This window comes from Artibeus jamaicensis, unplaced genomic scaffold, assembly GCF_021234435.1.
Source record: "Artibeus jamaicensis isolate MK-2021 breed Jamaican fruit bat unplaced genomic scaffold, CSHL_Jam_final contig_456, whole genome shotgun sequence".
Classification (NCBI taxonomy): Eukaryota; Metazoa; Chordata; class Mammalia; order Chiroptera; family Phyllostomidae; genus Artibeus; species Artibeus jamaicensis.
Genome location: NW_026521839.1, coordinates 5,213,557 through 5,226,088, shown reverse-complemented (window position 1 = coordinate 5,226,088; position 12,532 = coordinate 5,213,557). Strand labels below are relative to the sequence as shown.

At 42.5% G+C, this 12,532-nt stretch overlaps 1 protein-coding gene across 1 annotated transcript; it reads left to right on the top strand.

The window, feature by feature from the left end:
- Positions 1–173: 173 nt before the first annotated feature.
- On the top strand, positions 174–6,712 carry ZMAT2 (zinc finger matrin-type 2). The gene is made up of 6 exons (XM_037147696.2): positions 174–276; positions 610–703; positions 2,437–2,560; positions 3,977–4,050; positions 4,592–4,737; positions 5,686–6,712. Exons 1-6 carry the CDS (start codon positions 259–261, stop codon positions 5,827–5,829), a joined length of 600 nt encoding a protein of 199 aa, XP_037003591.1. The 5' UTR covers positions 174–258; the 3' UTR covers positions 5,830–6,712.
- Positions 6,713–12,532: the final 5,820 nt, after the last annotated feature.

The window sequence follows — 12,532 nt, the reverse complement described above, 5'->3', positions numbered from 1 at the left end:
GCTGTTTTGAAGGCCAGGGGGTGGGAAAAAAAAACCACCTTTGCCACAGCCCTTACTTCCGTGTTGCTTCATAGTAACCCTGCGCATGCGCCATTATCTGGGAGCCGAGGCGGGGCCGACAAGTCCGTTTTAAAAGCCCTCCTGTCTCTAGCTCCTTTAGAACGCGAGACTCTAAGCTCATTGGAGGATAAGCTTGCTTTACGGCTTAAGGTCGCTTTTTACGGCATTTTCCGGCTTCCCATTCACTTGGCGGTGAAGATGGCGTCGGGCAGTGGGGTAGGTGTTGTGTAAAGTAGGAGGATTGAGGCGGGTGGAGGTTAAGGGGTAGTTTCTCAGCGCGGAATGTCCTGCACCAGATAGACTTCTTGACACCTTTTTGCGACTCTGTGGCCGGGGTTCAAGAACTCCTCTGTAACGCCCTGGCGCAGGGTCAGTGGAATCGGAGGTCTCTCGGTTGGGGTCCTGAGGCTAGCTACTTCAGCCTCCCGGTGCGGCCCGGAGAGGCTTCTCTGCAGACAGGTCCCGGGGCCGCCTTGCCGGCGATGACTTGGTTTCTCTAGGGGTCGGACACGATTAGCGACGAATCCTGCGGGCTTTTTATCTCCACAGACAAAAAACTTGGACTTTCGCCGAAAGTGGGACAAAGATGAATATGAAAAGCTCGCTGAGAAGAGGCTCACGGAGGAGAGAGAAAAGAAGGATGGTGGGTGCCTGCTCCCTCAGAGGCCAAGGGTATCGTAGAGGCGATGCAGTGGCTGGAGAGCCGGTGGGGAATCGAAATGCACTGTCCTACCATCTGGCAGAGCGCAGCCTTCCTAGTCCTCGGGTTTTTTTGTTTGTTTTTTTAATGTATAAAATGAGGGCGAAGAGGTGAACCGAAGTGACTTTGAGGTGCTTTCCAGTTCTGTTGTCCAGTGCTTCCTTGCTCTCCCTTTGCTTGGCTCATTTTAGGACTTTGTTGAAGAGAATTGGTACTTTAGTGGTGACATATCAAAAGATTTTTAAAAAGATTTTACTTATTCATCTTTAGACAGAGGGGAAGAGAAGAAGAAAGAGAGGGAGAGAAACAACAAGTGTGGTTGCTTCTCGAGCTCCTGGTACTGGCGAGCTGGCCTGCAACCTAGGCATATACACTGACCGGGAACTGAACTGGTGAACCCCTGGTTCACAGGCCTGCACTCAATCCACTGGGCCACACCAGCCAGGGTGATATCGAAAGATTTTGCTCTTTGTGCATTACTGTTATTGAAGACCTCCCCCTTTCTATTGAAATTACGTAAGAGAGAGAAGAACATTTCTGGCCTAATCAAAATCTTTTCTATAGTCTGAGAAGAGCAAGGGTACAGGCTGGGGGAAGTGTGATTATTTCTGCTAGTGCTTTGTAGTGCAGTTCTCTGTGCATTAAACAGTGTCAGGGAGTTGGTGCACCTTTTCTTAGAGATTGCACTGTAGAAAAATACTTGATTTTTTCATGTTTTCAAACTTGTACATTCTTCCACTTTCACATCACCTCAAATACACTAATTTGTTTCGTTCTTTTAAATTATTTATTTATTTATTTTTAGAGGGGAAGGGAGAGAGAGGGGGGAGAGAAACATCAGCGTGTAGTTGCCAATCCTGCATACCCTACTGGAGACCTGGCCTGCAACCCCGGCATGTGCCCTGACTGAGAATCCAACCAGCAACCCTGTGGTTCACAGGCTCAATCCACTGAGTCACATTAGCCAGGGTACTTGTTTTGTTTTTATATAACTTATATAATAATAGTAATTGGCACATAACAGGTAATTCCTAAATGTTGGTCCCCTGTTTAAAAATTTCCCCAGCTCTTAGATTCCATTGTGTGTTATGTTTGGGGTTTCTGAAAACATTATTGAGTGTCCTTGCTCTTCTTTTGAAAGGTTGCTTTTTAGCCCTGGCTGATGTAGCTCAGTGGATTGAGCACGGACCTGTGAAGCAAAGGGTCACTTGTTTGATTCCCAGTCAGGGCACATGCCTGGGTTACAGGCCAGGTCCCCAGTAGGGGACACATGAGAGGCAACCACACATTGATGTTTCTCTCCCACTCTTTCTCCTTTCCTTCCCCTCTCTCTAAAAATAAATAAATAAAATAGTTTTTAAAATGTTGCTTTTTGTGAAAACATCTTCCTTCAATTCAGTTAATCAATGAATAAAAAACATTGCTTTTAGACTTGTTGGTCTTAAAGTGGAGAAAAACTGTAGTGCTTTAAGGATTGCTTACCATTTTTCCTGTTCACTCTCCCTGTCATTTTTCCTGTTCACTCTCCCTGTCTCTTCCTAGAAGTACCTGTTGCTTCAGGTTTCAAAAAAAAAAAAATGAGAGTAAACCTCTGAATTTTGGTTTCATTCATTTCTTTTTCTTTCCAGTTAAGGAAATGCAATATTGAAGGAACTTCTTTCCCCATTGTATTTCAGGAAAACCAGTGCAGCCAGTCAAGCGGGAGCTTCTCCGACATAGGGACTACAAGGTGGACCTGGAATCGAAGCTTGGGAAGACCATTGTCATTACCAAGACCACCCCACAATCTGAGATGGGAGGGTGAGTGGCTTTTCATCTTTCACTGTAGCCAGGAGTAGGTCTAATAAATTATGTTGATTTTAGGAAGTGTTGAGAAGGGTTCCCAGTCCCAGGATAACAGCCTTGTTGCTTGTAATCCCATTTTTAGATTTATCTTTTTTTTTTCTTTTGTCTCACAAAGCTCAGATTAACATTACATCTTTAGGAGGGGTAACTTTTTAGGCTTCTTCATATTAGTACTGTAACTACTTCTTACTACTTGAAAAGGGACAATTTGTTCTCTTGTCAGAAGGAGAGGACTACTGTGGAAATTTCTGGAGAAGAAATTGGGTGGACTTAGAATAGAGCCTAGGAGCTATTAATGACGAACCAAGCCAGTAAAGGTTCCAGGCCAGCTGTAAAGGCGGTAGTTGTTGTGGATTACCTGGTTGTGCACTTTCTTCCTAGACCGAGACTGTAGCTTATAGAAAGAGGAGTTCTATAAGAACTCTTTTGCCCATTGTTTTGTTGAGTTAGATTTTCCAGCAGGAGGGCAACACAGATAGCAGAGTGACATTTTGCTGAGCTGCTTAGTAAATCCACTGTTGCCATTCCTCTCTATATTAGTAAACTGTTGCTATGTTAATCAACAGATTAACCCAAAGTTTAGCTGCATAAAACAACAAATAGCTCACAGTTTCTGTGAGTAATAAATCTTGGAAAGCCTCACCTGGTTGGTTCTGGCTCCGGATCTCGCAGAAAGGTATAGTCAAGGTGTCTGCTGGGTTTGTGTTTGTCTGAGGTATAAGTGGAGCTGGAGGATCTGCTTCCACCCTTTGTCACATGGCTGTGGTTTGGCAGCCTCGTTCTTTGTTCTGTGGGCCTCTTCATCGTTCTTCTCACATCAAAGCAAGCGATCCACATGGACAGACTAAGAAGCCATGTTTTTAAAATAACCTACTCTTGGGTGTGACATAGCATTGCTTTTGACATACTCTGTTAGTCACACAGCCTAGCTGTGGTATGAATTGGGAGGGGACTACCCAGGGTAGAAATTTTAGGAGGGTGGGGATCATTGTGGGGCCATCTTGGGGGTAGTTACCATGATTTTCCAAGAGCCAAAGCTCAGGTGGAAATGAGAAGTGCATCCTTCTAAAAAGACTTTTTACCTAAAAATAGAAGTTTCTTGGTTGAAAACAGTACAGTCCTTATAACCAGATTTTTAAAAAATTTGTATTTATTGATTTTAGAGGGGAAGAGAGAAGAACATCAATTTATTATTTCACTTATTTATGCACTCATCTGTTGCTTCTTGTATGTGCCCTGACCAGGGATTGAACCCACAACCTTGTTGTCCTTGTTGTCCTTGGTGTATCAGGACAACACTCTAACCAACTGAGCTACCCAGCCAGGGCACAGCCAGATTTGACTCAAGTGCCATTTCTTTGTGTTTGCTAGATATTACTGCAATGTCTGTGACTGTGTTGTGAAGGACTCCATCAACTTCCTGGATCACATTAATGGAAAGAAACGTAAGGCTGGGAGTTAGTGACTGTTGCTGGGGTCAGGCTTTAGAGTGGAGGGTGGGGGGAAAGGTGGTTTCTGTTAAGCCCTATCTTTAATGCCTGGGGAATTCTCCAGTTGCCTCAATGCAGGCCATCCTTTACTTCTTTATCTAATGTTTCTGGAGGCCACGCAGTGAGACACTGTCCTAGCCTCTCAACAAGCCCAAACCATGGTCTTCTGGGCTAAGCTGTCTCCGCTGACATGCGTCTGCTCAGTAAGGGACGCTTAGAGCCATCTGCATCCTGTTAATTGTGGCTGCTGCCTCTGGGAACAAGTAAAGCCAAGGGAGTTTTTTATTAGCTCTAATTATTTTTACTCTGTGTTTTATGAGATGTTTTTTAAAAAATGTCAGCAAGGAGCAGTTGAGATTTTGCTCCCTGGCATATGTCATCAGTTTGGCTCCAATAAACTCTTAAGAAACTTCTCAGAAAAATAGTCAGGAAAAGACTTTTGAGGGGCTGAGGCTATTGTAATGACCTTACCTTCCCCATTGTTGACCCCACCCAGATCAGCGAAACCTGGGCATGTCAATGCGGGTGGAACGTTCCACTTTGGATCAGGTGAAGAAACGTTTTGAAGTCAATAAGAAGAAGATGGAAGAGAAGCAGAAGGATTATGATTTTGAGGAAAGGATGAAGGAGCTCAGAGAAGAAGTAAGGCTCTGCCATCCTGCCCTCCTCCCTCCCCCAGCTTGGAATTTTGTGTTATGAGTCATGGGGAGGCTGATTTTTCTCATTCCACTGAGGATGCGCCTGGATAGTAGAAGATAAGGCCACCTCCAGAGGATAGTCTGGTCTTCCCAATTTTTGTATATTAGAGGAAACATTTATTGCCCTTGTTTGGGACTCTCAGGAGCTGAAGGAAATGGCTCTAAATCTGTGTTTTGTTCCTGGGTTCTCTGGGCCATACTTTCTTTTTTTTTTTTAATGTATTTACTTTTGATGAGAGAGAGGAGTGGTGGGAGGGAGGGAGGGAGAAAGAGGAACACTTCGATCTGTCGGTGTTCCACTCATTCATGCATTCATTGGTTGCTTCCTGTATGTGCCCTGAATGGAGAGGGAACCCCCAACCTTGGTGTATCTGGAAGAGTCTAACTGGCTAGGGCTAGGCCATATGTTTTTACTACAGGCGGGATTAAGTAAATATTCCTGGTCTCCAGGAGGCTCATGGAACTAGGCTTGCTGGATCAGAATTCTGTGTCCTCCACTTACAGGCTGTGACTCTTGGGCAAGTTATATAAACTGTGCCTCAGTGTCCTCATATCGGAGATCTTAGTATATAGTATACTTAGAGCACTTCAATTAGTTCCTGGCATGTACTGCATTCCCCAGCATGGCGGTTGCTACTGTATGGTTTTGCTCCCGTTACCATGTTCAAGAACTACAAAGGAACTGGAACGTAGGCTTGAGAAGTGCTCTCCACAGCCTAAAACTTCTTCTTAAACCTTATACTTTTTACTGTGACTTTTCCTCTGCTTTAGAAATGTTACTTGTCTTTAACTATTTTCTCCTAAAAATAGAAAGGAATCTTGAAGCTCATCTGTTCTTTCAGCAATGTTTGGCTGAGAAGTCTGAACTGATTCTGAGTGATTTCCCCCCTAGGAGGAAAAGGCCAAAGCCTACAAGAAAGAGAAACAGAAGGAGAAGAAAAGGAGGGCTGAGGAGGACTTGACATTTGAGGAGGATGATGAGATGGCAGCTGTGATGGGCTTCTCTGGCTTTGGTTCCACCAAGAAGAGTTACTGAGGCTTTCTAAGCTTGGCCCTTCGTTGGGCTTAACTTTGTGGGGGGTGTAATTTGGGGGGAGTTACTTGGGAAAGTGCTTAAGAGTGGCAGTGGGGAGGGCTAGTGGCTGGGTGTTTGTCGTTTCCCTCTACCTTGAGAGAGAGCGCAGGAGGCTGAGGTAATGCTGTGATGTGTTTCTTCAGCCTCAGTGTATCACGAGTCACAGGACCGCTGCCCATCTGAGTTCCCAATAAAGAAAAACCTCCTCCTTTGAGGCTGCTTTCCCAGAACTTCCCCTGCATCTTCCCTCTTCACCTAGCCAATCTTCTCTGAGCATCCTACATTTATCCTGTGTTCTGCCTTTGTTTTAATTTTAACTCTTGCTTAGCCTGAAGCAGAAAGGTTCTCTGGGTCCCCAGTTTCCAGTTGAAACCATATCCTTGACCAGCCACCCCACCCCCACTTCCCTCATCCCCCACTGTGATTCCCTAGCCACCTGCGCATGCACGTGTTCTGCCTGGGTCAGTGGTATGCGCGGATGTGTGTGCATGAATCTGTCACCTAGAGGGAGCCTGAACTAGAACCTCAGAGCATTGCTGCCGTGGGTCCTGACATTCTTGGTTTCCTCAGTGCATGTCACAGGAAATTAAATGGGATGAGTGTTTGGTGTGGTTTTTATCTGGTAAGTCTTTTAACCTTTGTTTTTCATATGTAGACTGTTCAGCTTTTTCTGTTAGTTTTATTTTATTGAGGATTACTCTGTTTTTGTCTTCCTTATAAGCAGGCTCTTGGAAGAACCTGTTTGATGCAAAAAAGAAAAAAGAAAAAAACCCTCATGTGGGAGCCTTTGGGTCTCAGAGGCTGTTCAACCTGTATAATAAATGCATTGACTGGGCCTATTTCACATTTGGTGGGAACATTCCATATTCTTCCTTTTTTCTTCCCCCTCCTCCACACACACCGAGGATTTCCACAGAGAGTTTATTCTCCCTTTGAGCCCTGTCACTTTTTCTCCTAGGTTCCTTCGGCATGAGTTGTACTTTCCTCTGACAGGGTCTGTGGAGGAGTCTGAACAGAATGTTCCCTGTAATTGTAGTTTGCTTTGACCTTGTTTCAGGAACAGCAGAGCTCCATGTTGAACTCAGTGTTTTCCTAACTACCTCAGTGAGGCTAGGCACAGGGTTACTCACTTCAGCACTAGCGACATTCGTTGTGTGGGCTCCCTTGTGCATCACAGGGATCAGTGGTATCCCTAGCCTCTGCTCACTGGATGCCAGTAGCATCACCTTCCCAAATTATGACAACTAAAGATGCCTGCCCCCAGGAGGAAGGGAGGTGAAATTTTTCCTTCCAGCCCCATTGAGAATCATTGAGAAGCTGTCTTCCCTTCCTTGGTCTAACTTGAGAATTAGGTGGCGTAGATTGGTTAACTAAAGGAAAAACAACTTTGCTATTCCTGGATTGGGTGCTATGGCAGATCCCATGGATGCAAAGGGAAAAAAAAAATGAGTCCTTTACCTTAAAGCAAACATAAGTTACCTAACTACTTTAGCTGGTTCTGTACCCTGAAAAGCCATCTCTATTTGGGGTAGCAAGGCTGCAACCATATAGCTTGTTTACGTTCTCTGTCCCAGGTAGTTCTCTGAAATACTTTATGTGGTGTCTATACCACCTATGGGTCCCCCAAAGTACTGTATTCTTTCCTTTGGAATTTTATACACAGTCCCCTTGCTGTGCCATAGGTCTTTTCCCTGTTTTTTTCTAATGCTGAATCTTGTCACTGGGAACTGTTGAATGTGTCTTAAAGCCCAGCTCAAAGTTTGATATACAGTATTGTCCAATTGTGGGTTGATTAATGGGGTACCTTCCTTGTCATGATTGTGTGCTGAACAGGTCCTGGGTAAGAATCTAACCTAACAGACTGGGTCCTTTTGTTCCCCCATTGAAGGCAGGCTGGACAAGGTTATCGGTGAGCTGAGTTTCATGGTTCAGTATTCATTCTTCAGGAAACCAAGTGGGTACAGTGGAACCTTATCTTTGGCCACCTCCACTAAAAAGCAATTCTAAATTTCACATTCCCTTAAATTCTCTTGGGACTGGCAAATGGTTTGAGTGTCCAAGGGGCCTGTCTAGATCATGGGTACTTGGAGAGACTCAGAATAGTTAGCTGAAAAAGGAAAAGGGAGATGGGATGGAAATGTAGGAGCCAGGAACAATCCCAGAGAAGTCAAATCCCTGGCAGGGAAACTTCTTTGATGTTTATGGTCTCTAAAATCCACAGAAACTGCGTTCTGGTTGAGGGAGATGCCCGTGACTGGCTTACATGTGTTCAGTTACTCCCTGGTAGTATCTTACAGGGTGAGCTATCAAGGCCACAACTGTTGCAGAATTTACATTCTGGCAGAATGGCCATTTATAGTATTTAGGGAGCAAAAGGTCAGTGTGGTTTCAGGCAATTTTGTGGCTTCAGGTACCTCCAATAACCCCTCTAAAAACCTAAATGTGAAGGATCTTTAATCCAGTTAGTCTCCTAAAAACATACTTGGCTTATGTGAACATATACATAAAAGGATGTTTACTGCAATTTTGTTTTTATAACAGCAAAACATTGAAAACTGGTACATTTATACTTGACTATAAAGCAGCTATTACAATATATATGAAGTAGATCTGCATGTACTGATGAGAAAGGTCTCCAAGACACAGTTAATGTAGAAATCATCCAACAAACTAATCCCCAATAAGACCAACCCCCCCAGGCATAAAACTAAATTGTACAGTTAAATACATAGATTAAGGAAAAGGGCTGGAGGGATACCCACTGAAATTCTTAATTGCTTATTGAATTTTGGCGTGTATAATGTGCACTTTTTGAAAGATTGCATGCAATGTACACAGATATGATTACATACCATGAGCATAATATATATAATACAAAAACATGGTTGTGCATTATACACAGTAGCACATTATACATGGTAAAATTCATGGAGAAAAGAGTAATTGGGAAGAGAAGGGTTAGCTACTTACACTACACATAAAAGAACTTAAATGTGGGATTTAAAACATTTGAAAAAACAGAAAACTTGCCTAATTTGGCAAAGGAAATAGCTATCCAAGTTCTGGAAGCAGAGTACCAAACAAGATGGACCCAAAGAGGAACACACCAAGACATCATAATTAAAATGTCAAAGGTTAAAGATAATCTTAAAAGCAGAGAGTTACCTTCAAAGGAGTTCCCATAAGGCTATCAGGTGATTTCTCAAAATAAATTTTGCAGGCAAGAAGGGACTGGCAAGAAATATTCAAAGTGATGAAAAGCAAGGACATACAACCTAGATCATCACTGTACCCAGCAAAGCTATCATTTAGAATGGAAGGGTAGATAAAGTGCTTGCCAGTCAAGATAAAGCTAAAGAAGTTCATCATCACCCAGCCATTGTTGCACTAAATGTTAAAGGGACTTATTTAAGAAAAAAGATAAAAACTATGAGCATAAAATGGCAACAAATTCACATCAACAACTGAATCTAAAAAAAAACTAAGCAAACAAGCATAACAGGAACATTATCATAGATATGCAGATCATTTGGAGGTTTATCAGCTTGGAGGAGGATGGAGGAGTGTGGGGGAAATGGCTCAGGGTTTAGAAGCATAATTGGTAGGTATGAAGCAGGGAGATGTTAAGAAGAGCATAGGAAATGGAGAAGCCAAAGAAGGTATATGCACAACCCACGGACATGAACTAAGGGTGGGGATTGCTGGAGGGCAAGGGCGGAACTGGGCAGAGCAAAGGGGGAAAATTGGGACAATTGTAATAGCGTTAACATTTTAAATAAATAAAAATAAAATACTAAAAAATAGTAGAAGAAATAATGCTATAGAACACCTGGGAGAGGAGCTGTAGGATTTATCTAGTTTAGCTGCAAAGTTCAAGAAAAGGCCTGAAATACAATTTGTAGCTTTGTTGATTGCAGTCCCTATTGGGCATTGTAAGTTGCTTTGATCAGACAGTGACCTCGTGTGGTTGTCTGCGGGATCGCTGAGTTTGGAGCAGGCGTCCAGTGATTCGTGGTGGACCACGTGACCGCTGCGTGTTCGGAGGCATTACGGCTGGAAGCAATGACGGAAGAGCTCACCAGGGGTTTAGAGCAGACCTGAGTCTTCCTTGCGGAGTATTCTCAGATGGGCACTCGCCAAGTGTCTGGTTGGGACGGAGGGGGCGGGGGGTAAGTTGCGGGAAGAGTTAATTGGACGATTCGATCATGAATTTCGCATTTGATGACTCTATTGCGAAATAAACCTCAGCAGTGAAGAGACTATAATCTAAAGGTCGTTCGCGGGCTGGCTTTAGCTCAGCGGGTACTTCGATTCACAAACTGCTCGGTAATCACCCTTGCTTGCGAGCGGTGGTTCGAGACCTGCGGGCGCTCACCAGCCCTTTTGCCTCTGTCCCAGCTTCATTTTCCCAGTATCAGCCTAGATTATTGTATTGAAATTCCTCCCCTGCCCAACACACCAAAGCGACTGGGTTTCCAGGGTATTTTCAGTGCCCTTTCCACCAGGAAGTGGTGCTCCGTGAAGAAATGCTAGTTGGGGCAGGAAATACAGAGGTGAACCCCAGAGTACCTCGTAGTGCCAAAAAGTAAGTAAGTGCTAAAAAACAAACCACACAAAAATTCCAACCCAAAACAAAAAATTTACTTTTAAAATTGGTGTTTAGTGATGTTCCTTGTTTTGTTCCAGTTGCTCCTGTATGCTTGTATCTTCCCTAATGTCCTCAAATTCCTTTTCCTTGAGCTATATTATTTTGTTTCTCAGCTGTATCTTGACTGCGTTCTATTACTTATATAAAACTCAGTTATGTTGTCCTTTTCCCCTTTCTCTCCTCACTTCCAACATGACTATTTTTTTAGTCATGTTGTTTCTACAAAAAGGAAATTTCATACTATTTTTCACCCTTGTCATTATCTGTATTTTAGTTGGAGATCTACAACTTAATCTGTTTAATTCTCACCATCATAAAGCTTTCTGAGTTTTCCCCTTTTCCCCAGTTAGCTAGATAAGCCCATTCTCTAGTAAATTCTTCAAGAGAGGGTCCTGAGCATAGCATTTTGAATTGTTGAATATTTATTTATTTAGTGCCCCCATATATGTCTACGACACTGCTTTGGTCTGCTTTGTTGATTCATTTGTTTTTGTTTTTGTTTTTAAGATTCCTTATATAAGTGAAATCATATGGTGTTTGTATTTCTCTGTCTTATTTCACTTAGCATACACCTTCGAAAGTCCATCCATGTCACAAATGACAAGATTTCATTCTTTTTTGTTGCTGGATAATATTCCATTGTATATACGTACCACATCTTCTTTATCTGTTCATCTAGGTTGCTTCCATATCTTGGATACTATGAATAATGTAACAATGAACACAGGGATGAATATATCTTTTTAAATTAGCGTTTTTGTTTTCTTTGGGTAAATACCCAGAGGTGGGATTGCTGGATTGTATGGCAGCTCCATTTTTAACTTTTTGAGAATAGCCACCCTGTTTTCCATAGGGATGCTCCAATTTATGCTGCCCCCACCCCACAGTGCATTAGAGTTTCCTTTTCTACCCGTCCTTGCCAGCACTTGTTATTTGTTGATTTATTGATAACAGCCATTCTGACAGGTGTGAGGTGATATCTCATTGTGGTTTTAATTTGCATTTCCCTGATGATTTGTGATGTTGAGCATCTTTTTATGTCTGTTGGCTCTCTGTATGTCCTCTTTGGAGGAAAGTTTATTCAGCCCCTCTGTACATTTTTAAAAATATTTTATTTATTTGTTTATAGAAAGGGCGAGAGGGAGAAAGAGAGGGGGAGAGACATTGATCGGCTGCCTTTTGCACGCACATTGCTGGGGACTGAACCTGCAGCCCAGTCATGTGCCCTGACCAGGAATCAAGCAGGTGACCTTCTGGTCTGTGGGGTGACACCCAACCAACTGAGCCACACAGGTCAGGGCCCTCTGTATATTTTTAATTGAATTTTTTTGGTGTTGTATGAATGTTTAATGTATTTTGACTATTAACTCCTTATGAATATATCATCTGCAAGTATCTTTTTCCATTCAGTAGGTTACCTTTTTGTTTTGTTGATAGTTCCCTTTGCTGTGCAAAAACTTTTTAGTCTTATGTAGTCCCATTTGTTTATTTTTGCCTTTTTTGCCCTTCTTGAAGGAGACGTATAAAAAAAATGCTAAGGTTGATGTCAGAGTGTTTACTGTCTATGTTTTATTCTAGGAGTTTTATAGTTCTAGCTCTTATGTTTAAGCCTTTCACCCATTTTGAGTTTATTTTGGTATGTGGTGTAAGAAAGTGGTTCAATTTAATTTTTTTGCACATATTTGCCTAGTTTCCCAACACCACTATTGAAGAGGCTTATCTTTACTCGGCTTTATATTCTTGCATCCTTTTTTGTAGATTAATTGACTATATCAATGAGGATTTATTTCTGGATAGTTCTTGCATATTTAAAACTGATTTTCTGTAGCCTTGGTACTTGAAGGACATATTGCCTGCATATAAAATCTTGGTTGACGTTTCTTTTCCTTGAGGTTTTTAAAAACTTATTTGCTTCTTTGTTGTGGAACTTGACACCAACCTGATTTTTGTTCTTTCATAAATGATTTGGTCTTTTTGCCTAAGGCCCAGAGGATTTTTCTTTCAAATCTAATTTAT

Coding starts and splice junctions, on each gene's coding strand:
- ZMAT2 (XM_037147696.2), top strand. Junction 2,561..3,976: donor CCACAATCTGAGATGGGAGG/GTGAGTGGCTTT, acceptor TGTGTTTGCTAG/ATATTACTGCAATGTCTGTG. Junction 4,738..5,685: donor TGAAGGAGCTCAGAGAAGAA/GTAAGGCTCTGC, acceptor TTTCCCCCCTAG/GAGGAAAAGGCCAAAGCCTA.